Source organism: Artemia franciscana, chromosome 13 (genome assembly GCF_032884065.1).
Source record: "Artemia franciscana chromosome 13, ASM3288406v1, whole genome shotgun sequence".
Taxonomy (NCBI): domain Eukaryota; kingdom Metazoa; phylum Arthropoda; class Branchiopoda; order Anostraca; family Artemiidae; genus Artemia; species Artemia franciscana.
Window position 1 is genome coordinate 3,051,072 of NC_088875.1, and position 26,409 is coordinate 3,077,480.

Genomic DNA, 26,409 nt, shown 5'->3' on the forward strand with positions numbered 1-26,409 from the left:
TTTTAGGACTTTCTGGCTATAAGACAACCACCTGATGGACTTGTACAATTTCGTGGAAAATCGGATTGATTCTAATCAGAATTCGTACACAGCTGTGATATTTGCATATATGACCGAAAAATCGTGTTTGCATGCGGATAATCGTATATGTGGGAATCCTGGGTTATGGGGGGTTGAGCCTCCTCCCCAAATTTTGTTTGACCCGTAAAAACGTAACAAATATATATATAAAAGTATTATTGATACATTTTTCAAATTTTCTTCCCCCTTCCCTACCTCCGAACGAGAATTCTGGTTGTGGCCCTTGTAACAGGACTCTGACGAATTTAACAGGTTTCTCGGCGGTTTTTTCACAGGTTGCTGATTCTGTGATCCACGTCGAAATTGTGAATTTAAATCTTGACAAATGCTTTGTTCCTGAATTTATCCCAAAAATATTTATATGGAGATTAATGTACACTACCTGTAGATCTAGAAAGAGGTTAAAACCCTGTTGGTGACTGGTAAGTTTTACTTACATTTTTGTAAATTTGGGCGTTGATCCCACTGTTGTTTTCATATAGGCTAGCTATATTTTATTGTGTTGGTCTCTTGTCCTAGACCAAGGTTATCAGCAATTGGTTCATAGTTCCTACCATAAAGAAAAATTGCCAAGGTTATATACCTGATGGTAAAATTCTAGTTTAGCAACTTTTTCCTATCTTGGAAAGGGGTTAGGTTGGGAAAATGAAACTTTCAGCAGCCTTGGCTAATGAATCTAGGGCCAAAAACATACTCTGAAATGTATTTTCAAGCTTCTGTGTTAACACTCTTCTGATTTCTGAGTCTTAGAAATCTGCTTGCTTTAGTTGTCAATACCTAGAGTAAAAACCTCTTTTCAGGAAAGTCCACTTTTCTTTGGCATTCTGAAAAAATAGAGATGGTTTTTTGGACCACCCTTATTTTACTTCAGCATGATGCAATTTAAGGGTAGCAACAAGAGCCCTTTAGATTCTAGTAGGTCATTAAAACCATACCCTAGCCCCTTGAAACTTGGGTTAGAGGGTATAGGCATGTGGTTTTGGAACCATTCAAAGTTTACTTTAAAAGAATAATTACTTATTGTTATATATACTTACTCTTGTTATTTACTAATTCTTATTATTCAATAGACAGGATAAAAATATTTGTAATGTAGGCTATAGCATATAGAGAAGTCATCATACAAAAAACCTATGTGATTTTTTTTTAAGTGATATTTTTTTAGTTGTTAGGTTACATTCCAACATTTTTTTTGTTTATTGCTATTCCACAACAGTATTACAAAATTCTTTTGGTGTTTAATAGGGAGGGGGGTTAGTGAAATAAGTTAGAAATAAGAAAATTTTGCTTATGTTTTACCTTAAATTACCTTAAATTGCAGCTTGGAGCAATATAAGGGTTTTTCCTTGTTGAAACTCCAGAGTTGATAACACATGACACATAGTTGAATACATACACTTGACTAGTGGTTTGATGTTGCTGATTCCAATTCGAGTGCTTCCCAGTTATACTTCCATTCTTGTTTTGACCATTTGTTGTCAAGATGGTTCTTAAAGCTGTCTGTTGTTTGGGCAGCAATGGTAGCCTATCTGGCAGTAATTTGTTCCAGAGGTTGGCAACATGGTTTGTAAGAAAATGGGCGCATTGCTGCTTTGAGGAGAAATGCCTGGATAACTTCAAGTTATGTCCCCTTGTATGAGAATCTTCAGACACCAGAGGAAGAAGACCAGGAACTGCCTTTGTATTAATAAGTTTATGAACCAGAATGGCATCACCCTGTCTTCTTCTATAAACCAGAGTTGGGAGTTTCAGCTTGCAGAGCCTTTTAGGGTAAGGGAGCTCATGCAGTCCACTCACCATCTTAGTAGCTCTTCTCTGGACATCTTCAGGAATTTTAGCATCTTTTTTGAAAAAGGGGGATGCAAGGACCATGCCTGTCTCAAGCCTCAGCCAAACAAGTCCTTTAAACAAAAGCCTTAGAATTTTAGGAGAATGGGAGGAAATTGTTCTTTTTATGAGCCCTAGTGATGAGCTAGCTGATGCTGCTGCCTTCTTTGCATGAGTGCTAAATTTAAGATCATTGTCAACAATTACTCCTAGGTCATGTTCCTCCAATGCTGGAGAAAGGAGCTGACCATAAAGAGGGTAAGTTGTGTTGATAGTCTTGTGCCCAAAGTGTAAAACATGACATTTTGACACATTGAAAGTGAGTAGCCAAGATTTCGCCCACACGCTAAGGAGATCAAGGTCATTTTGAAGTTGGGAAGTATCTTCAAAAGTGCTAGCTGGACCAATTACCTTGGAATCATCAGCATATAACGTCATCCTGCTTTTAAGCGCTAGAGGAGCATCATTTATGAAAATATTGAACATGGTGGGGCCAAGAACACTACCCTGTGGAACCCCACTGATAACATTCTGAGAGGAGGATAGAATAAGATTGCCATCTGCATCAAGCATTCTTACATGCTGAACACAATTCCTCAAGAAATCCAGAATCCATTTAAGAATTTTTTCCTCCAAACCAATAGATTCTAGCTTAAGCTCAAGTCTACTATGACAAACTTTGTCAAATGCTTTTGAAAAATCAAGGAGGATCATGTCAGCAGGGATTCCCAACTCCAGTAGTTTTGTAATATAGTCATATGAGTCAAGCAGATTAGTGTCAACTGATCTGTTGCATCGGAAACCATGTTGAGAGCTGTTAAGAAGATGATTCCGTTCAAGATGCTCAATAACTGCTTTGTTGACAATACGTTCAAGAAGCTTAACAACAACAGAGGTAATACTAATAGGCTGGTAATTTTCCACAGAATCTTTCCTTCCCTTTTTGTGAATGGGGGTAATATATGCCACTTTCCACTCAGCAGGAAGCTTTGAGCTATTCAGAGATAGTCTAATGAGTTTTGAGAGTGGGTATACTATTTCTGTTCTGCACTCATGCAAGAGACGGGGTGGAGGCCATCTGGCCCTGCAGATTTATTTACATCCAACAAAGTTAGCTGTTTCATAACAGACTCCTCAGTCAGCTCAAGAGGTGGCATTGGTTGAGTAACAATATATGAGGGGGGAGCTGGGAGCTTACTAGCAGTTTCTGATGTAAAAGCTGATGCAAATTGGTTATTTAGGATCTTGGCTTTAATAGCTGGGTCTGAAACTGTCTGACCATGATGAGTCAAATCAGGGACAGAGTGCCTATTTCGACATTTAACAGAAGCATACCGCCAAAACAGCTTGGGATTATTTTTTTATATTTTCAGCTAACCTTTCTTCATGTCTCTTCTTCAGTTGTTTGCTGGAATTGGTGGCCTCATTCCTTGCCTTTTGATACTTCTGATAGTTCGCATCTGTTTTCTTTTTTTTTGAAGTGTTTCTAGGTTCAATTCTTCCTATTCAGTAGTTTGCTAGTTAGACAAGTCATGAAGGGTAGTGTTTTTGCCTGTCTCCTCCAAAATGTTCTAGTGTGAGCTTTTTCAAAAACTAGCAATACAGCTTTGAATTTCTGCCAAGATTCTTCAATATCCGAAGTGAATATGGTGATCAAAGTTTGACAATCTTCTTTAGAAAAATAGTTACTTCTAGATCACCAAGGAAATTGATTTGCAACAAAATCTTAGAAATGATTTCCTAGTAAACAGTTCATTTTTAATATAGATGAGCCTATGTTTTATTGCCTGTTCTCCATGAGATTAAACTTATTTAGTGTTAAACCTAAACAGATATCAGTTCCAATGTTGAATTACTCAGCTAGTCCCATACTACATTCCTGTTCTCAGTGCCTAAACATGTATTGTTTTGCAAAGCATGGATAATAAGCTTTTTGTCTTAAATTTAACATTTTGGAGAAACACTCAGCTAGTTCCATATAAATATGGATCATATTTCTGATAGTACAAGGATATTAAAAAATATGCAGGGTTTTGTAATTGTTTACTGATTTTCCATTACAATTGATTTTTTATCCCACAGTGGATTTACAACATTCATTTTACAATGAAATTACATAACCTCCTTCAATGTCAAATCACTTCTCCATGTGCTCCTTTGATCCTTTTAGACTATTTTTAGGGAAATCTAGAGACCCATTCATTCTTCTAAACAGTCCTAAAGCACAACTTCTTCACAGTAATAGAAAATGGTTATCTATGCCTTGTTGACAAAGATTTTGCATATTTTTGGAATATCCCTTGTATTCTTGCATTTTGTAGTACCAGGAAGGTAAATTCAGGAGTAAAAATTGAATAACATGGATAATTTGCATGCAAAGCTGTATTGGTAGCCCATTAAAACAAATAATCAAAACTTCTTTGTTTTGAAATCATGTTATATAGTATAATTTTCCAAAACATAAAACAGCTTAGTTCAAGGATACCTAGGAAGTCAGTATCCAATACAAACCTTAGAATATGATTCTTAGTGTCCAGTTTATTTTTAATATAGAAGAGCATATGTTTTCTTGCTATTTCACAACAATTCAGAACTACACTGGACAAACTAGGAAGATTTAACCTATAAATATTTTGTAATTCTTTTGTCATGAAAAGTTTGAGAGCTAGATAGTCTCCATGAGAGGTAAACCTGGCATAACTTTTTTAAAGTTGTATAAAAATAATTATTTTCTCTTTTTGGAGATAGTTGATCATTCTAGGGTAGAACTAATGCTTATAGTCATACAATAAGAGTAATTTAGGTAGTCTATCAGTTGTGTGATTTGAAGTCAATTGGAGACCAAAAATGATACAAAGTTTTATGACTGACCATGTCCACAGGATTTGCAAGTAAGTAAGCAACTGAGATTTCAAATTAACAATGTGTTTAATTAAAAACAGGCAAAGGTTAATTTCAAAAACAAGTTTTCTGAGAGAATTAAAGAGCAAATTTAGAACTTAAAGCAAACCAAAATTATTACCTCATGGTTTATCTAACATATCTCAATAAAACTAGTACAAATAAACCAACTGTTGATGCTTCCATATGTTTGTAGTATTATAGAAAACAAGTGCTTTACTGAAAACAAAAAAGCCAAGTAAAAAAAAGAATACTTATTTAGGAATCAAAAGTGAGTATGTATCATCACAACAAACTAATCTATAATTCTTTTCATAGTCTTACACCAGCTGTGATATCAGTAACTTTCAGTATGAAATTATAATTATCTTAAAAACTTCTTAAAGCTGGTTTCACAGTTATAATACCATTAGTGAGTAATATTCATTTTTAAATTGTAAAAAAAAACAAGCGTTAGTATTGCTGAAAATGAAGAGCAAATAAACCATAAGATATACACCAGGGTTGCAGCATGCTCATAGAATTTGATCAGGGTTCTCAGGCTAGATTGAATCTTTGCCTGTGGTTGGTACCTGTCTCTCCAAAATATTCCAAACCTCACAAGCTGAAAGGGTGCAGATGAATGGGCTTGGAAACAGCCTCCTAGACTCTCATTTGTATGTATGTATATATTCAGCTTACATACATGTGCTGTAGAATGAAATTTTGAAAGTCTTATTTACTTGGCTCCAAATAAGTTCATAAAAAGTCAGTGTCACTTCATAATTAGTCAGTGTTGTGGAGGGGAAAGCAATGGAGGATAGACATAGAAAATAACTTTCTGTGCCTAGAATTAACTTTAGATCTATTTCTGAAAGTTTCATTAACCTGACTCACAAGCTTTTTGAAACACTTTAGTCAAAAGCCAGAGGTAGGAAAATAAATTTTTCTCTTTATCTCCTACCCAAGAAAAATCATACAACCATCCTCCCTACTTCATAAGGAGTTGCAAACTGTGAATTCTTGTCTAATGTTTTTTTTTTTTCTCAGACCTCCTTCAGTATCATTGAATATCTAAGGAGCTGCTATTTAAATTCCATTGAATCTTCACAGGAAGTGTCACCAGACTCTACTTTAAGAGTTGTCTTGGAGTCATGTTGAAAAAATCAGGCATGCAAAGTAAAGCATCACCTCTACCAGCAAATGATGAGATGTCACTAATTCAGAAAAAGAAAATTGCTTTTTGGTTGCAGTGTTTGAAAGATTTTTCAAGTGAAATTTGTACTTTGATAGTATTGTATTTTGTAAGCTTTCTGCAGGTTGACAAAATGACTTTGAAATTAATTTTTTCAGGAAAGTTGAGTACTTTTCTTGGAATATCTAAAAGGGATCTAAAAGGACAATTTTTATACATTTGAAAAATGTTCTGCAAAACCTCTTAAGGGGAGGCTCCTCTGCAATCATCTTCTAATGAAACCCAGCCGACACAAAACATGCAAATCACTTAAGAACAAAAAACTAAACAAGATAACTTTGTAACCATTGTCTAGATTCAACTCCCTAAGAAGAAAAGATAACAGTGGGGGAGGGGGAGGAATCAGAAACATTAAAAATTGCGTTCCATGCCAATTTACCCATTTGGTGTAGTGGCATCTTTTTATGAATTAATTTGAAAAAAAACTTTCTGAAAAAGAAGTTTTTTAAAAAAAAGTAAAGGTCATATGAAACTTAAGATCAGAAGAAATAGAAACCTACAATAAATCAAATTCAAAACAACCAGAAATTACCATTAAAGAATAAATGAAACCAAAAACGAACATAAATTAAATAAACAATCATAGAAAGAAACAAACAATAGTTACTAATATAAATGAGTAAATAAATCTTAAAACAGGTGAAAATTAAATTGAATGTGCAAATCCAGCTTGAGACAAACAAAAATATCTACAAAGAAGATTTTGGACTATTTTTAACAAAATGCCTATTTCAAAATTTTGATAAGATGTATTCGGATAAAAAAGACACAAGGGGGGGGGGGGTCTTGTTAATTTTTGATCATTTCCGATTCTTAAGAACTTACATGAGTTACAATTCTTGTCCCAGATGCTTAGGAGGATTTTTCAACCACTAATTTGTAGTAATTTTAATTTTGTGCAATTTTGAACAAAATGGCTATCTTAAAATTTTTATTGGATGTATTTGGGGGAAAAAGCTTGGCGGGGGGGGGGGTAAATACCCTATGATTACTTTTGATGACTTTTAAAAGGGTAACTAGAACTTTTAATTTCCAATCAAATGAACCTTCTCTGAAGTTTAAACCACCCCTTACATATAACCTTATATGTCCTTGGGGGATAGCTTATAAAACTTTTCCCCAGGCTCTGGGGGGATGTGTCGACCGCGGATTTTTTTGATTTTAAACCATTTTGAACAAAATAGCTATCTCAAAATTTTGATTGGATGCGTTTGGGGAAAAAAGACCTCGGGTGGGGGGCTATTTGCCCTCTGATCACTTTCGACTCTTGAGAAGGGCACTAGAAATTCTGATTTACAATTGAATAAGCCCCCTCCGAAGTTTATATGGCCATCCCTTCCATAAAACCTTATATGCCCCCAGGGCACTTTTTACAAAACTTGTCCCTGGGTTCTGGGGGGGGGCTGTTTTATCCCTTTAGTTTTTGTTATATTATCTTTGGTCTATATTGAACCTATTGGCTATATAAAAAATTCGATTTTAAACATTTGGGGAAAAGAAGGTTAAGAGGGAAGGGGGCTAGTCGCCATAGGATCACTTTTGACTCTTAGAAGGTGAATTATAACTTTTAATTTCCAATCCTTTGAGTGCCCTCCAAAGTTTATATGATCGCCTCTTCCATAAAAACCTTAAATTCCACCGTGGCATAAGTTACAACCCTTCCCCTGGCTTTGGGGGGGGGGGGGTATGTCGACAACAAGGTTTTTGTTATCTTATCATTGGACTATTTCAAATAAAATGGCTATCTCTAAATTTTCATTTGATTCACTTGAGGAAAAGAGGGTGCTTGTGTCAGAGGGATGGGATAGATTCCTTCCAATAACTTTTTACTCATTAAAATGCAACTAGAACTTTCAATTTACAATCAACTATGCCACCTTCGAAGTTTATACGACTACTCCTTACATAAAAACCTTAAACACCTCCGGGGCATAACTTAAAACACTTGCCCAAAACTCTGGGCGGGGGGGTATTTTGACCCCAGAGTTTTTGTCATCTGATGTTTAAACTATTTAAAAAAAAGCTATCTCAAAATTTGTATTTGATGGATTTTGGCAAAAAAGGTCTAGGGTGAGGGGGGGGGGTAGTTGGCCTCCCGTCTCTTTTGGCTCTTAAAAGTAAACTAGAATTTCCGTTCAAATGAGCCCTCTCTGAAGTTTATTCGAGCATTCCTTACATAAGAACCATATATGCCCCCAGGGCATAACTTACAACGCCCCAGGCCCTAAAGGGTTGCATCAAACCGGAGTTTTTCTATTCTGACCTTTGAACTATTTTAACAAATTAGCTATCTCAAAAATTTTATCAAATGTGTTTGGAGAAAAAGGACGTGGGAGGAGGGGGGACTAGTTGCCCTCAGATCTCTTTTGACTCCTAAAAAGTGAACTAGAACTGGGAAAAAGGGCATGGGGGGACTAGTTGCTATCGGATCTCTTTTGTGTGTGGATCTCTGGCTCTTGTGGTTCTCCTCCCTTATGCAGATATCCTCATTGTTATGAAAGTACCATCTGTTTTCAAATATCCTAAAATACTTCAAAATAAGTCAGTGAGGATTCTTCTTAATATTGATTATAGTTCATCAGTTAAACATCGTTACGGAACTTGCGAGATCGCTTCTTTGGACCAACTATGTTTAATTTCTATTCTGAGATTTTCTCAACGAATTCTCATTACTACAATTATCTGACATTTCATTGGTCCGATTTTTGTTTGAAATTCGTCTTACATCGAGAACGTGTTTCAGCATCCATTATACTGGGTCAAAAATCTGGAACTTAATTTTAGCTAGAATATGGGAGCATTCTGATAAAGATTTTTTTCAGAGGCTGCTTAAAAATTATCTGGAAGTCAAATCGTAAGGCAATTTTTCAGTTTTTTTGTAGTGTTTTTGTTTGACAAGTTAGTTCAAGGCAGCTTTAATTCAGATACTTTTTAATTGGCAGTGCTTAAGTATTCCATTAGCCATGTGGGTAAATTTATGACAGTTCATATTATTGGCTTATCAATAAAGTGAATATACCACTTGATGCCTTTTTTATGCTCTTTATGAACATAATAATCGCTTTTATTGCAAATTCGAATTTAAGCACTTTTTGACCTAACCTAAATTAACCTAATTATAAATAATTTTAGCACTAAGAAAATATTGCAATACTTTTTTTTAAAACGACCGAGAAAAAATGGTGCTTAGAAAACGACCGAGAAAAAATGGCGCTGAGTAAACGTAGTGTTATTTTGTCAGAAAACGACCGACAGCTCATACTTTCATTGAAAATTCGTCTTTTTTTAAGAGATCAAAAAGTGCTTAAATTTGAATTTGCAATTGAAGCGACTAATATATGCGTAAAGAGAATAAAAAAAAGGCCTCGAGTGGTATGTTCACTTTATTAGTAAGTCAATAATACGAACTGTCATAATTTTACCGCCATGTGAACTGTTTTTTTAAGACTGTATGTATATTTGTGTTCAGATAAAAATGTTCTAATTTTGTGACGTCCTTGTCGAGTCTTATCAAACATTAGTATTCCTCATTTTCTAACCAAAAAATAATCTTTATCTGTGTATTCTCTCATATTATGAAAATATATGCGGAGTGCCATCTCATTGGGGAAAGGGTATCAGCAAATTTTTCTTAAGGTGCCTGAAAAATAAAACAGTGGATTTTAAGATCATGATTGTTAGAACTTTTTCTTGGAGGGGGTTCCTCAGATTAATTTCCAGGAAGACTCTCCCTTCACAAGCACATATGACATATTATAAATGTGACCAACAGGTACAAAACTGACATTCTAGAAACACCTGTGCAACTAGATTCACAAGTCAATATGAAGTGAAATTTAGATCCTTTGTCATTAAAGTTTGTATCTAGAAGGTATAACATTGCATAAGAGCTATTTCTATTACTTTTGCCTTTGTGGCCTTAAATGTGTAGGCTGCATTTCTTGCGTTTGTAACTTGCATTTTGTGTATGTATCTAATTATAGTGTTGTGTATTTATAAATCAAGAAGTACTATGACGGAGCCTTGTCACAAATATGATTTGTATTACGCTCAAATTTAATTTCAAAATTTTTAAATGTTACTTTTTTCATTCTTATATTCTAGGAAGTTTTAAATAACCCCGAAGAACCAAAGATTGAGTCCATCATACAGTATACATCACATAAGACTGAGTCAAGACTTTGCCCTTGAAATTTAGCTGCTAAAAGAAAATATGCTTTCTGAGTCTGAGACAGTTTGGAAGCAAGGAGCCGAAGGCAGATTATTTAGAGGATCATACCTGGGAAGTCCTTGCATCATAAAAGAGAGATTTAAGAAGGAATATAGGCATCCTTCTCTTGATGAGTCATTAACCAAAGAGAGAATTAGAAATGAAGTTAGATCTATGGTCAAATGTAGGCAGGCAGGTTAGATGCTTTTGTGTTTTAAAAGTACTATAGCCTAACTATTATCTGTTTTTTTCTTTTTCAACTATTTTTATTTATTCATTATGATTTATTGATTTATTATTACTCACCATTGTTCTTTACTTATTGTTATTATTCGCTTTTGTTAATATTGTATCATTACTACTATTGCCATAACATTATATGTGCACTTATTGCACTTTGCACAAAATAAAGGTAATTATCCCACAATGAAATATGATGGATATTAAACGCTGAATTATTTTTCGTACTTATCGGTTATATAGTAAACGCTTGGGAAGTGAAGTTTGATTAGTACTATTGTAATGAAACAAAATATTATGAAAATATAATAGTTTAGAAACAAATTTGAACTATATATTTGAACATTAGGGGGGGGGGGTAAAGCATAGCATATATTATACTAACCTAACCAAACCAAAATACCAACTAAATACTTAAATAAGATATAGCAACAATTTTTTTCCAACCACGCCAAAGCTAATTGTGTGGTATAAAAAAGTTGCTTGACCAGTTTCTTGTTTCATGTTAGCATCATCTGCGATCGAAATTCTATAGTCTTTATTATATAACCGATAAGTACCTTATTTTTATACTACTTATTTGTTTTATAATCATTTTCTAATCTAAGTTTTATATTTTTTTAAAGTCATTTTACATACTATTTTCTATTATTTATCATTGTTTTTTGCTGGCAGTCAGGTTAGATTGTTCTGTATTTTAGAACTATTTAACAAGTATTTGATTTTTCTTATTCACTTATTGATTTATTCTTATTGCCATTGTTCTTTACCTATTATTGTTATTCACCATGTTATTGTTGTATCATTATTGTTATTGCTATTATACTGTTATGTGTACTAATTTCCCCTTCTCTCATTATTTTCTATTTGCTTTCACAACTATTTTCTGTTTATTATTTGTGTAACCACCATGTATAAATTCAAAAATTTCTACTATCCTTACAAAGAGTAATAATAAGGATATTATAGGAATGGAGTTGAATATATGGTCAAATTTAAGCTAGTAGGCTAATTGCTTTTGAAATCTGAACTATTTGACCTATTTTTGTGTGACTTTGACATCTTTGAAATCTAAGGTCTTATAAAAAAAATAAATAGAAAGTGCTCGCATCTTTATATTTTATTTACAAAGACAATTTGTTGGACAGGATACTTTCCAGTTTTAGCCAATTCAAAAAATAGTTCAGTTTATACACTTAAATTTTAATTATTTTTAAGATTTTTTTTTGTTTAAGAGATAAAATTTCTTGTTCAAAAAAAAAATTTACACTGAGGAAATGCAGTCAGGGTTTTTCTACCATTTATGGTTTTGTTTTCTAGTTTCTTTTTTGTTTCGAACTGCTATTGGATAAAAAGTATAGTTGTGTTTCCGAATTTAGAATATTAGTTTCTATTAGTACCGCAATGTAAGTTCTTTTAACTAGAACCAGTGGCGTCAATTCACGATTGGTAGTTGGAGTTTTAATAAATTTTTCCGAATGCATGGGGGGGCAACTTTATTGCTTTTTTTTTCAGTAAAATATATTTTATATGAAAATGGCTGTAAATGGGTATTTTTTCAAAATACCTTGACGTCAAATTGACGCCACTGTCTGGAACTGTGTATTAAATGCGACTATACAATTATTGCGATTAATTGTTAGATTCATTATTTTTATTGTTTTATAATTTTAATGTGGTGCAAATGCATGATAATTGATGACAGTTTTTGTTTCTTCCTATTTTAACAAGAATCTAAAACACGATGGTCAGACTTATGTAATAATGTTAGCTTATCCCGAGTAATAATAATTTGCGGAAATTTTTCCATCATTTCAAATAACTATGCAATTTATTTGTAGCAAGTTTCTCTGTTTTTCCTTTTCTAGCTCTCAGACCATTGATGAAGTCTAAACCTGATTCAATTTTCAATTTTTTTCTTTTTTTTCTTTTTTTTATCTCTTGTTTGTTTTGTGAAGGAAATTATTGCGTATTTTTAGCCGCACGGGCTCCCTAGAGCTTAATGGCTAACCATTTTTACATATTTTGTTTTTGGGCCCTGGCTCCCTAATAAACTAGATCTTCTTCTTCAAAATGAGAATCGGCCATGATCAATACTAATATTACCACGCTCACAAATTAGATTGATATGTCATAGCATTTTCAATCAATTCAGTCTTGTTTAAATTTAATTTATGTAAAAGATCTTTTGCTCTCCGTTTTACGTTGGGGCTATCAAATGATAAGTCCCATCAAAGTCGCCTATTCACTTGTTCAAACTTAATATAAACCACCAGGTATAGCCAATCCCAGTCAAGGACCAGCAACGCAACCTGGACTTTTTATGTCACTTGGTATATCTACCAAGTGACATATAGCGATCGCAAATTCTGTCGGTCGGTCTGTCTGTCTGTCCCGGTTTTGTTAGTTTAGGCATTTCCAGGTAAGCTAGGACGATGAAATTTGGCAGGCGTATCAGGAACCAGACCATATTAAATTAGAAATTTTCGTTTCCCCGATTCGACCATTTGAGGGGGGGGGGGGAGTAGAGAGACTGTTAAATCTGAAAAATTAGAAAAAATTATGTATTTTTAACTTACGAACGGGTGATCAGATCTTAATGAAATTTGATATTTACGAGGATATCGTGTCTCAGAGCTCTTATTTTAAATCCCGACCGGATCCAAAGACATTGGGGGGAGTTGGGGGGAACCTAAAATCTTGAAAAACGCTTAGAGTGGAGGGATCGGGATGAAACTTGGTGTGAAAATTAAGCACAAGTCCTAGATACATGATTGACATAACCGGAACGGATCAAATTTCTTTGGGAGAGCTGGGGGGGAGATCAGGATAAAAACTGCTGGGAAGAATAAGCAAAAGTCCAAGATAGCTGACTGACATAACCAGATTGGATCTGCTCTCTCTGGTGGAGTTGGGGGACGGGAGAAATTCGGAAAAATTAGAAAAAATAAGGTATTTGTAACTTGCGAACGGGTGATCAGACCTTAATGAAATTTGATATTTAGAAGGATCTTGTGCTTTAGAGCTTTCAGCTTAAATCTCGACCAGGTCCGGTGACATTGTGGGGAGTTGGAGGGGGAAATCGGAATTCTTGGAAAACGTGATAATTCAGGTATCTTTATCTTACGAATGGGTGATCAGATCTTAATGAAACTTGATGTACAGAAAAATCTTATGTCTCAGATGCTCCATTTCAATTCGAATTGGATCTGGGGACATGGGGGGGATTGGAGGGGGGAAAGAGAAATCTTGGAAACCAGAAATCTTGGAAAACGCTTAGAGTGGAGAGATTGAGATGAAACTTGATGGGAAGAATAAGCACAAGTTAGTGATACGTGACTGACATAATTGGAACGGATCCGTTCCCTTTGGGGGAACTGGGGCGTGGTTAATTTGGAAAAATTAGAAAAATTGAGGTATTTCTAACATAAGAACCCGTGACCGGATCTTAATGGAAATTGATATTTAGAAGGAACTCGTGTCTCAGAGCTTTTATCTCAAATATTGACCAGATCTGTTGGCAATGGGGGGAGTTGTAGGGGGAAATTGGAAATCTGGGAAATCGCTTAGAGTGGAGAGATCGGGATGAAAGTTGGTGGGTAGAATAAGCAAATGTCGTAGATACGTGATTGACGTAACCGGACTGGATCCGCTAACTATGGGGGGTGGGGGTTCAGTGCTTTGGCGAGTTTGGTGCTTCTGGGCGTGCTATGACGATGAAAATTGGTAGGCGTGTCAGGGAGCTGCACAAATTGACTTGATAAAGTCGTTTTCCCCGATTCGACCATTGGGGTGCTGGAGGGAGAGGGAAAATTTGAAAAAATGAGGTATTTTCAACTTACGAGTGGGTGATCAGATCTTAATGGATTTTGATATTTAGAAGGGCCTCGTGACTCAGAGCTCTTATCTTAAATCCCGACCGGCATTAAGCCTCTGATTTTCCTTTTAAATCAATCTGTTGATTCTTAGAATTTTGCTAGAGCTCATACCATACAAGCTCTTGGCTCTTGGCTCTTCCGGCCTCGTCACAGGTGCCATATGAGCTCTTAGCTCTTGTTTTCTTGCTTTGTGTCAGAAATTGCATAGTAAAAATGGGTTGTTCATAGTTTTCGTAGACAGGGAGATATTAAAGGTGTTTTTCGACGGGAGGGGGTAAATATGAAACCCTCTAAATACGTTTTTGGCCAAAATCTCCAGGGTTTTCAGCCAATGTGTGCAGTCTTTAGTCCATATGTTTGACCATTTTCCAATTGCATGTCATTTGCAAATTAAAAAAAAAAATCCTTTTTTTTTTACCAATTTTTGAATTCATGTTATAAATGAAGTTGCTTTTATTCTCATCAAAAATTAATTTTACTTATTATCTAAATCTACACGTTTTTCCTTTTCTGTATTTAAATCCAGGCTTAATTTAGGGCTTAGCTCTAATATGGACAAGGTTTTGTGACCATTCTGTGTCTTGTAAAGAAAACTTTTTTGAAGAAGAATTGTTTATTGCATGTACAGGGCCTTAAATTGGTCTGTATGGGGGAGGGGAGCTAAAACCCAAATGTGTTTCGGTAGGAGGTGTCACTGAGTTTTGTCTAGTTTTTACTTTTTGTCTCTGTGCAACACAATAAAATAGTGAATGGGAAGACTTGCTTCTCTTTACCAAGTCAACGCTGTTGCATCGAAATTGATTTGTCTTACCAAATGCGATGAAAAACATGAACGATTTTTGTAGAAAAAACGCTCTATTAAATTTCAGTGGCACACACTAACATTGACATAGTAAAGAGCCATTTACCTCCCATGTATGTTTGTTCATTTATTTTATTTCGTATGGAGGGTGTGGTTGCAAAAACTTATGACGGGGCTCATTCAAACGAATATTTTAAAGTTCCGGTGCCTTTTAGAGGGAAGAAAGTGACTGGATGGTATGCAGCCCTCTTCCTATACCCTTTATGTCCCCATTACGCTTGTAACATCGGATCAAAATTTTGAAATACCCATTTTGCTCAAAATAGTTGAAAGATCTAACAATTATGCCTCCAGTGTCGACAAGACCCCTGCAGCCTCTCGGGGAATAGCTCTAAATTGTGCAATTTACCTATTGTTCATTGAAAGGCTTTAGTAGAAAAAGTTGACTTTTATGTCTGGGTCGTCCAATCAGCTTGGAACTCTCGGTATCATTCGCTTGGCCAAGACTTCCTAGAGTTTCTTAATTATATACTCCTAAAACGGAACACTTACCCGAGTAAATCAAAAGAATTTATTTTCCCTTGAGTTTTCAAAATACGTTATCTAGAATATCATGGGAACGGTGTGGGGAATTGAGCTGAAAGTTTCAGGGAGAGAATTTTGACTTAAGAGAGGGGCAGAGAGGAATCGAAAGACGCTATGGTATATCAAGGCTATCAAAATAGGCTATTTGCAATATTTCAGGAACGACAGAAATGAAGGATGGAGTCGATTGTTTAAGGCAGTTTTGAGAGAAAGAAGAGGAGGGGACAAGGGGAATTTAAATTTTGTGTCCGGGAAGGGGGCTAGAAATGTCTTGTCTCCGATCCATCCAAACATTTTTGCACTGTAAGTTCTTGCATAATTCAATTTTGTTCATGTTTAAGTAGGAAGGAAACCAAAAGACAATATGCGTTGCTAAGTTATCGAAAAGACGTATCTACAATATCTCTAGAAGTGCCTGAGGGATCAAGTTGAAACTTACAGGGAGTGTTGGGATGGAGTTAAGTGGACCTCGAATATTGACATGAGGGAGGGAGCAAAAATGCTTGTTTCCGATCAACCTACACTTTGCGTGCTATAAACTCCTATGGGATTTAGGATCTATTAGCAGTTAAATATCAAGATAAATCAAAAGACACTACTGGTTGACATGTTGTTTAAATAGCTTATCTTGGGAATGGCTTTGGGGATCAACTTGAAAGTTTCAGAGAATATTGAAGGGCAGCTGAACCTCGAATATAGAGTTTTGGAGAGGAGTTAGAGACGAGAGAGTTAAATTGTTTCTGTCTTTAATCCGCCTAATGGGTTTGCCCTATAAGCCCTGTGGGAATAGAATGTATCCGCTGTGAAGTAGTGTTGTAAGTCAAAACACAGCGTGTGTACCCACATTATCAAAAAGTCATATCTAGAACGTCTCAGCAATGAATTCTGGGTTCAATTGCTACTTTAAGGGGGTGGTGAGGGTTCAAGTGGATCTTGAATTCTGACGTGGGGTGTAGCCAGAGGTAAATCGAAAGACACAGTATGTATCAAGGTTATCAAAAAATAATTTAAAGAAGCAGAGTGCTAGGGGGAAGGGAAGGGCCATCGCGACTTCAAATCCTGTTATTAGGGGGAGGGTACGAGGGGAAAAAAATTCATATGGCCGATCCGCCTAAGAGCTTTTCCACTATTAGTCCCATGGAACTTTTCTTCAAGATTTGTTTCCAAAATCTGTTGTATTTGGCACCGTAATCTGTTTGCCATAACCCTGTCCGGTTTCTGTTTTCCTCCTGCTTCTCATTCGTGTCTGGATCTAAAAAAAGTAAATAAGTTAAACCCTAGCTTTTAAAATAAAGCCAAAGAATGACTAAACTTATAATGACAACAAACTTACGCTTTTCGAAGGAGGGCTATCCCACTCATTAGCTACCCACTAAATGCACATTACATAAGAATAAAATTATGCTCTCAATTTGACTAAACAACAGAATCGGGACTACGGCGTAGACACGAAAAATTTTGCCATTGACCAATCAAAATGAGTCACACAAACATACATTTCAAAGTTACAAATTAGTTATTTATAAGAATTCCTACAAAAAAAGGGTGCTGTTAAAATCAGCTAATGTCAAGTTTACTTTACCATCACAGTTATTAGCTCTATTATTTATTATCACTTTGCTCTTTATTAGTTATAATTTCTTTACTTTTGTATTAAATATATTATTTATTTAATCAATTAATTTTTGTTTATTATTCTGGGCAATAAACAGCTTTGTGCTGAAACTGAAAAAGAATATGAATAACTACTACTACTAATAACTTACTGTAGCACCAAGTCGCCTGAGGCCAACACAGCTACGCACGCTCCTCCTCCAACCTAATCTATTCAAGGCCTCCCTCTTTACACCCTCCCAGGGAGTTCCCTTTCCTTTAAATCTTTATTTATGACATCCTCCCAACCCAGACAAGGACGACCTGCTTTCCGTGTAGCCCCAGACGGTTGGCCTAAAAGGACAATCTTCGGCAATCTGTCATCCTTCATCCGCAGAACGTGGCCTAGCCATCTCAACATTATAGCCCTATAAAGCGGGATTGAAATTCTTCTGAAATGCTGATTCAGGAAATTCCATCTTTATATGATCTTTTTAATTTGTTTCTATAATCCCTTACTTTAATCCAGATTTTCCAATTCCAGGCGTCCATGCCCCAACTGTTTACTCAGTAGATTTTGAAAGAAGAAGAGTTGTTATGGAAAACATAGAGCCATGTATGACATCCAAAGAATTCATGTTGGAACTTGTTTCTTCGAGGAAAGAGGAAATAATAACCGAATTAGGCAAAGAAATTGGATCTGCCGTTGGGAAAATCCATAACGCTGACATAATACACGGTGATCTAACCACCTCAAATATATTGGTTCGTAAGAATGAGTCTGGATTTAAGCTGACTCTTATTGACTTTGGTTTAAGTTATATGGAGCAGTCAGCCGAAGATAAAGCTGTTGATTTGTATGTTCTTGAGCGTGCAATATGCAGTACTTTTCCATCAGCTTCTGGAATTAATGATTCAATATTGATTACCTATGGTAAAGAGAATAGAAAGAATGGAAAACAAGTGTTGCAAAAATTGGAAGATGTTAGGCTACGTGGAAGAAAACGGCTGATGCTTGGATGAATAAAGTGTAAAAAAAATTTTATCTATAAACTATTTATGAATTTTAATTCAAATCTAAATTAATATATAAGCTTGTATATTGCTAAATGGATTACGTAGATGAAGGATGATACAACTACTACTGCTTCTGCTGACGAGTTATCAAACAGTTCGTGGTAACGAACTGTAGTAAGGAGTGACCCGGCTCAATAGTAAACGAAACTCTAAAAAACAGAATTTTGATGCTAAAATATACATCAAAAGAATCAGATTTTTATGCTGATTTTAAATATATAAGTTTCATCAAATTTAGTCTTTGTCATCAAAAGTTACGAGCCTGAAAAAATTTACCTTATTTTAGAAAATAGGGAAAAACACCTCCTAAAAGTCACAGAATCTTAACGAAAATCACACCATCGTATTCGGCGTATCAGAGAACCTTCAAGCTCCTATCTACAAAAATGTGAAATTTCGTATTTTTTTCCAGAAGACAAATCACGGGTGCGTGTTTTTTTTTTTTTCCAGGGGTCATCGTATCGACCAAGTGGTCCTAGAATGTTGCAGGAGGGCTCATTCTAACGGAAATGAAAAGTTCTAGTGCCCTTTTTAAGTGAACGAAAAAATTGAAGGGCACCTAGTTCCCCTCCCACGCTCATTTTTTCTCCAAAGTCGACAGATCAAAATTTTGAGATAGCCATTTTGTTCCGCATAGTCAAAAACCTTAATAACTATGTCTTTGGGAATGACTTACTCCCCCACAGTCCCTGGGGGAGGGGCTGCAAGTTACAAACTTCGACCAGTGTTTACATATAATAATGGTTATTGGGAAGTGTACAGTCGTTTTCAGGGGATTTTTTTTTTGGTTTCGGGGGTGGGGTTGAGGGGAGGGGGCTATGTGGGAGGATCTTTCCTTGGAGAAATATGTCATGGGGGAACAGAAATTCAATGAAAAGGGCACAGGATTTTTTAAAAACACTGAAAAGTTTTTTTTTCAGTTGAAAGAAAAGAGTAGCATTGAAACTTAAAACGAACAGAGATTATTACGCATATGAGGGGCTCTAAAAATACTTTAGTATAAAGAGCGAGGTATTTAGAAGGAGATAAATGCCTCGCTCTTTATGCTATAATATTTTTAGTAATTTCAACTATTTATTCTACGGCCTTTCTGATTCAGGGGTCATTCTTAAAGAATTGGGACAAAACTTACGATTTAGTGTAAAGAACGAGGTATTAACGAGGGTACAAACCCCCTCATATACAAAATAAAAATTAAAGAATAATTTTTATTATTGCCTCCGCAATCCCTCGCTCTTTACGCTAAAGTTTGACTCTTTGCCACAATTCTGCTTTTTAAAACAATTAAAAGCTTTAGCGTAAAGAGCGAGGGATTGCGGAGGGGACAATCCATTTCATATACGTAGTAATTTCTGTTCGTTTTAAGTTTTAATGTCGCTCCTTACTTTCAGTTAAAAAAACTAGTTTTTTTATGTAATTGCAAGACCAACCCAACGGAGACCAACCTGTCTACCTAGGTGTCTCATCTGGCTAAGTCTTTTCAAAGCTTCACCCTTTACCCTTTCCATTGAAGTTCAAATTTCAAAATGGGGTTCTTCTATTATAAAGTGATCTTTCCTGTTTTTTCTTCTTTATTGTTTTTGTACTATTGTTCTTATTTATTCTATGCCTGCACATGGTACCTGGTCTGGGTTAGTTAACGGCAGGTAATGAGGCATTGACGAGAGCTCACCCTTCTTTTTTGGGTGCACAATTTTGTTTCTTTCCTTTTTAGTCTCTTTCTCTACATTTCACATCACAGAGCCTTCCGGGGAAAGGGGGGGAATGTGGTGGTAAACTTTGTCTTTTTGGTTCAAGTTTATATTGAACAAACGAACTCTAAAATGGAAATATCCTACTTATAAGACTAATAACGACCCACCACAGTCCCAAGCCGCCCGATGCCAACACAGCTAAGTACACTCCTCCTCCATCCGAGTATTTTTAAAGCTTCTCTCTTTATCATAAGCAGTGCTGTCTGAGTAATGAGCAAAGTTGGAACAGTGTATTGTTATTTTTTTTTTTCGCCGAGCCACTTCACATAGAATGAGTTGTTATACAAACTTTGTAAGGGACTCTTTCGATTGGAAATTGAAAGCTATAGCCAGGGGCATTCCAGTGAATCTTTCAGGGAATGCTGAGAAGAGTCTTGAACTGAGTCTAAACACACTACGTGTATACGGATTGTTAAAAGTGCGTATCCCAAGGTATTATCTTAGGATATTAAAGTTAGACTATCTGGGATATATAAGGGGGATGGACAATTGACCAAAAGACAATCCGTACCCACTACTACTATTACCACAGCTACTGCTTCTATTGTGACTACTATTGAAGCTATGGGTATTAAGTTTGAAATTTCAGAAAATGTTGAGGGGAAAGTTGAAGAAATTAAAATACACTACATGCATAGAGGTTGTTAAAAAGGTGTATCAGGAGTATCTTGAGAACGACTTAGAGTATAAATTGAAACTTCCAGGGCATGATGAGAGGGATCTTGAGTTGACTAAAAGTAACATGTCCATACTACTACTACTGCTACTACTATTAGGCCCTACTACTAATACTATGGCTAAGGTTATGAAGGTGAAAATTTCAGGGTATGTTGAGGGAGAGGTATAACAAAACCAAAACACACTGTGTGCATGCAGATTGTTGAAACGGCGTATCAGAAATATTTTAGGATGGGCTTGGAGCATGAAGTTAAAACTTACCAGACTTGCTGTGGTAAATACTGAACTAAGCAAAGGCTGCTACTACTACTGCTGATACTACTGCTATTGCTATTAGCATTAGTGGTAGTATTATTACTACTGCTAGTACTAGTACTGCCACTACTACTAAAGCTAAGGGTATTAAAGGACAAATTTCAGGGAGTGTTGAGAAGAGGTTGAGCTAAATCAAAACCCACTATCTGCATCCAGGCTGTCAAAACAGCGTATCAGTGATGTCCCACGAAGGAATTAGGGTATGAAGTTGCAACTTTCAGTGTGTTTTGAGGGGAACGTTGAAAAAAAAAGTGCTTTGTGCACACTGCTATTATTGCTACTACAATTATGGCCAGTATTAGAGCTAAGGGGATTAAGATGAAGATTTCGGAACTGTTAAGGGGGTGTTAAAAAAATCAACACACTTTATCAGCATGTAAATTGTCAAAAGGCTGTACCAGTAATATTTCAGGAACGGCTTAGAGCATTAAGCTAAATTTTTCAAGGTATGTTGAGGCGAATTTTGAACTAACCAAAAGGCATTGGGTGCATGCTACTACTAACTCTGCTACGATTACTGCTACTGGTGAGGCTAATAGCATTAAGGTAGAACTTTCAGGGAATGTTTAGGGGGGTGTTGAACTAAGCAAAAACACTTTTGTGCATGCAGATTGTCTAAAGGGCGTATCAGCAATATCTCAGGAATGGTCTAGTAGGGTATTCGGTTGGAAATTCAGGTTATGTTGAGGGGGTTGTTGAACTAACGAAGAGACACTATGCGTATGCTACTTCTGCTGAAACTGGTAAAACTACTATAAATGCTACTACAACTGCTACTACTACTAAAACTATTATGACTACTTCTACTGAAGCTAAGTGTATTAAAGGGAAACTTTCAGGAATCTTGAGGAGGATGTTGAACTAAATCAAAGTGCACTGTGTCAATGCAGGCTGTTAGAAGGGCGTAACAGCTATAATCCAGGAACAGAATACAGTGTTAAGCTAAAATTTTCAGTGCATGTTGGGGGGGGGGGGGTTGTTTAACCAACCAAAAGGTACTATATGTATTTAATTTCTGCTGCTACTATTAATACACCTACTAAGGTTATCAAAGAGAAATCAGTGGCTACGCTATAGCGTCCCCTATAGTAAAGGCATACGGCTCCATTGTTTTGTTAAACAAAAAAACAAGTTTTTTTAAATGAAAGTAAGGAGCGACATTATAACTTAAAACGAACAAAAATGACTCCATATATGGAAGGGGCGTTTCCTCCTCAGCGCCCCGCTCTTTACGCTAAAGTTTGACTCTTTCTCTTAACTCTACATTTTAAAACAGTAAAAAAACTTTAGCGTAAAGAGCGGGGCGTTGAGGAGGAAAAGCCCTTTTCATATACGGAGCAATTTTTGTTCGTTTTAAGTTTTAATGTCGCTCCTTACTTTCATTTAAAAAAACTTGTTTTTTTTGTTTAATTTCTGGACGCTTTTTAATTAATGCATTTTTTTTATCTTGGCTCTTCACGCATAAATAATTAAAACGAAATTTGTATTTTTTTTTTTAGCTAAATGGCTTTTTCATAGTTTTAATCGGAAGATTTTGAAAAAAAGGAGCGAGAGAGGAGGCCTAGTTGCCCTCCAATTTTTTGATTACTTAAAAAGGCAACTATAACTTTAAATTTTTTACGAACGTTTTCATAAGTAAAAAATATACGTAACTTACGAATTAACTTACGTAGCGAACTTCTATATTCGTATGTTTTTATTGCGTATATGAGGGGGCTCACCCCTCGTCGATACCTCGCTCTTTACAATAAAGCTTAAATTTTGTCCCAATTCCTTAAGAATGACCTTACGAATGACCCCTGAATCACAAAGGCCGTAGAATAAATAGTTGAAATTATTAAAAATACTTTAGCGTAAAGAGCGAGGTATTACGAGGAGGTAAACCCCTCATATGCGTAATAATTTCTGTTCGTTTTAAGTTTTGATGCTGCTCCTCACTTTCAGTAGAAAAAACTTTTCATATTTATTTTTTCATTTTTTTTAAATAATGCTAGAAAATCCTGCACCCCCTCTATTGAAAGTCTCTTACCCAATAAAACGTTCCTCCATTGAAAGATCCTCCCACGTAGCCCTCCCCCCTTCAACTCTCCCCCCAAACCAAAAAAATCCCCCTGAAAACGTCTGTACACTTCCCAGTAACCATTACTATATGTAAACACAGGTCAAAGTTTGTAACTTGCAGCCCCTCCCACGGTGACTGCGAGGGATTAAGTCGTCCCCAAAGACATAGTTATTAGGTTATTCGACTATGGTGAATAAAATGGCTATCTCAGAATTTTGATCCGGTGACTTTGGGGAAAAAATGAGCGTGGGAGGGGGCCTAGGTGCCCTGCAATTTTTTTGGTCACTTAAAAAGGGCACTAGAACTTTTAATTTCCGTTAGAATGAGCCCTTTTGCGACTTTCTAGGACCACTGAGTCGATACGGTCACCCCTGGGGAAAAAAAAACAAATAAACACGCATCCGTCATTTGTCTTCTGGCAAAACATGCTAAATTCCACATTTTTGTAGATAGGGGCTTGAAACATCTACAGTAAGATTCTCTGATACGCTGAATCTGATGGTGTAATTTTCGTTAAGATCGTATGACTTTTAAGGGGTATTTCCCCCCATTTTTTAAAATGAGGCAAATCTTCTCAGACTCGTAACTTTTGACGGGTAAGACTAATCTTGATGAAACTTATATATTTAAAATCAGCATTAAAATGCAATTCTTTTGATGTAACTATTGGTATAAAAATTCCACTTTTTAGAGTTTTGGTTACTATTGAGCCGGGTCGCTCCTTACTACAGTTTGTTACCACGAACTGTTTGATTTTATTTTTCGACGCAACCCCCCAGGGCACGGTGACAGGCGTTGTAAGTTAAGACCTAGGGTCATATATGGTCATTATGAAAGGGATGCTTGTATAACCTTCAGAAAGGACTCATTTGATTGGAAATTGAAAGTTCTAGTTAACTTTTCAAGAGTCAAAAGGGATCCGAGGGCAACTAGCCCCCCTCCCTCGCACCTTTTTCCCCCAAACCCATCCGATAAAAATTTTGAGATAGCCATTTTGTTAAAAATAGTTCAAAAGTCAGATAAGAAAAACTCCCGTGTTGGCACAATCCCCCAGGGCCCGGGGACAGGTGTTGTAAGGGCCCGGGGACAGGTGTTGTAACTCATGCTCTGGGGGCTTGTATGGTTTTTACAGAAGGCGTGCTCGTATAAACTTAGGAGAGGGCTCATTTGAAGGGAAATTGAAAGTTCTAGTTCAATTTTGGATAGTCAAAAGAGATTGGGGGGCAACTAGCCGGCCCCCTCCACAACGCCCCTTCTTCCCCAAGCACATCCGATAAAAAATTCTTAGATAGCCATTAGCGAAAACTCTGAGGTCGACACAATCCCTCGGGGCCCGGGGGCATGTGTTGTAAGTTTTGCCCTGGGACAGGTGTTGTAGGTTATGCTCTGGGGGTATATATGGTTCTTACGGAAGGGACGCTCGTATACTCCAAGCCCTATTTTTCTCAAACCCTTCTTATAAGAGCTTAGAGATAGCAATTTTTGAAAAAATACTTTAAGATCATTTAGCGAAAACTCCAGTGTCGACGCAATCCCTCAGGGCCCGGGGTCATGCCTTGTAATTTACGCCCTGGGGGCATATACGGTTGTTTTGGAAGGGGTGCTCGTATAAAATTCAGAGAGGGCTCATTTGATTGGCAATCGAAAGTTCTAGTTCAGTTTTTAAGAGTCAAAAGAGATCAGAGGGCAACTAGCCCCCCTCCACGCTGCTTTTTCCCCAAGTGCTTCCGATAAAAAAATTTAGATAGCCGTTTTGTTAAAAAAGTTTACAGGTCAGATAGAAAAAAGTTCGGCGTTGACACAACCCTCCTGGGCCTGTGGGCAGGTGTTGTAAGTTATGCCCTGGGGCATATATGGTTCTTATGGAAGGGGTCTTCGTGTAAACTTCAGAGATTGTTCATTTGATTGGAAATAGAAAGTTCTAGTTCACTTTTTAAGAGTCGAAAAAATCGGAGGGTAACTAGCCTCCCCCCCCCCTATTCCCTTTTCCCCGAATCCCTCCAGTACAAATTTTGAGATAGACATTTTTAAAAAAATAGTTCAAAGGTCAGATACAAAAAAAAATCGTGTGTCGGCACAACCCCCCAGGGCCCGGAGGCAGGTGTTGTAAGTAACGGTCATGGGGCATATATTGTTCTTTTGATAGGAATGTTCGTATAAACTTCACAGAGGGGTCATTTAATTGGAAATTGATTCACTTATTATAACTGATTAATTGGTTCACTTTAAAAGTCAAAAGAGATCCGAGGGCAACTAGCCCCTCCACGCCTTTTTTTTCTCCAAACCAGTCGGATAAAATTTGGGATAGCCATTTTGTTAAAAATAGTTCATAGGTCAGATTAGAAAAACTGCGGTGTCAACGCAACCCCCCAGGGTCCAGGGGCAGCCGTTATAAGTTATGCTCTTGGGGCATATATGTCCTCCCTAGCTCTTTTTCCCAGACCCATTTGATACAAATTGTGAGATGGCAATTTTCCGATGAGATGGCAATTCCGAGCACAACCACCCCTAGCCCTTTTATCCCCAAATCCATAATAATAAGGTAATAAGGATAAGGTAACAAGAACTTCCGTTGTCAACATACATCCCCCCCTGAGTCATGGGAAGGGTTGTAACTTTTGCCTTGGTGGCATATAAGGTTTTGATGGAAGAGGCAGTTGTATAAACTTAGGAGGGGACTCAAATGATTAGAAATTGAAAGTTCTAATTCACCCATTAAGAGTCAAAAGTTAGGGCAACCAGTTCCCCTCCATCCCAACCTTCTTTTCCCCAAATGCGTTCAATCAATTTATATAGGCATTTTGTTCGAAAGAGACCAAAGATAATACAACAAAAACTTCCGGGATGAAACAGCCCTCCCTTGAGAATCCGGGGGCAAGTGTTGTAAAATGTGTCCTGGGTGCATATAAGTTTTTTACAGAAAGGATAGTCGCATAAATTTCGAAGGGAGGGCTTATTCGATTGTAAATCAGAATTTATAGTGCCTTTCTCAAGAGTTAAACGTGATTGGAGGGTATTTAGCCTCCTCCATGTTTTTTTTTACCCGAGTGCATCCAATCAAAATTTTGAGATAGGTATTTTGTTCAAAATAGTTTAAAGATCAAATAACAAAAACTCCAGGGTCGACACATCCACTCAGAGCCCGAGCAAGTGCTGTAAGCTATTCCCCGAG

The 26,409-nt window shown here is 36.5% G+C and overlaps 1 protein-coding gene across 1 annotated transcript; it reads left to right on the forward strand.

Annotated features, from left to right (window-relative positions):
• The first annotated feature begins 347 nt into the window (after positions 1-347).
• LOC136034380 (EKC/KEOPS complex subunit TP53RK-like) lies at positions 348-18,461 on the forward strand. The gene is made up of 3 exons (XM_065715528.1): positions 348-503; positions 10,148-10,449; positions 17,896-18,461. The coding sequence occupies exons 2-3, from the start codon at positions 10,257-10,259 to the stop codon at positions 18,372-18,374; spliced, it is 672 nt and encodes a 223-aa protein (XP_065571600.1). The 5' UTR covers positions 348-503; positions 10,148-10,256; the 3' UTR covers positions 18,375-18,461.
• Positions 18,462-26,409: the final 7,948 nt, after the last annotated feature.

Coding starts and splice junctions, on each gene's coding strand:
- LOC136034380 (XM_065715528.1), top strand. CDS start 10,257: ATGCTTTCTGAGTCTGAGACAGTTTGGAAGCAAGGAGCCGAAGGCAGA. Junction 10,450..17,895: donor GGTCAAATGTAGGCAGGCAG/GTTAGATGCTTT, acceptor TTCCAATTCCAG/GCGTCCATGCCCCAACTGTT.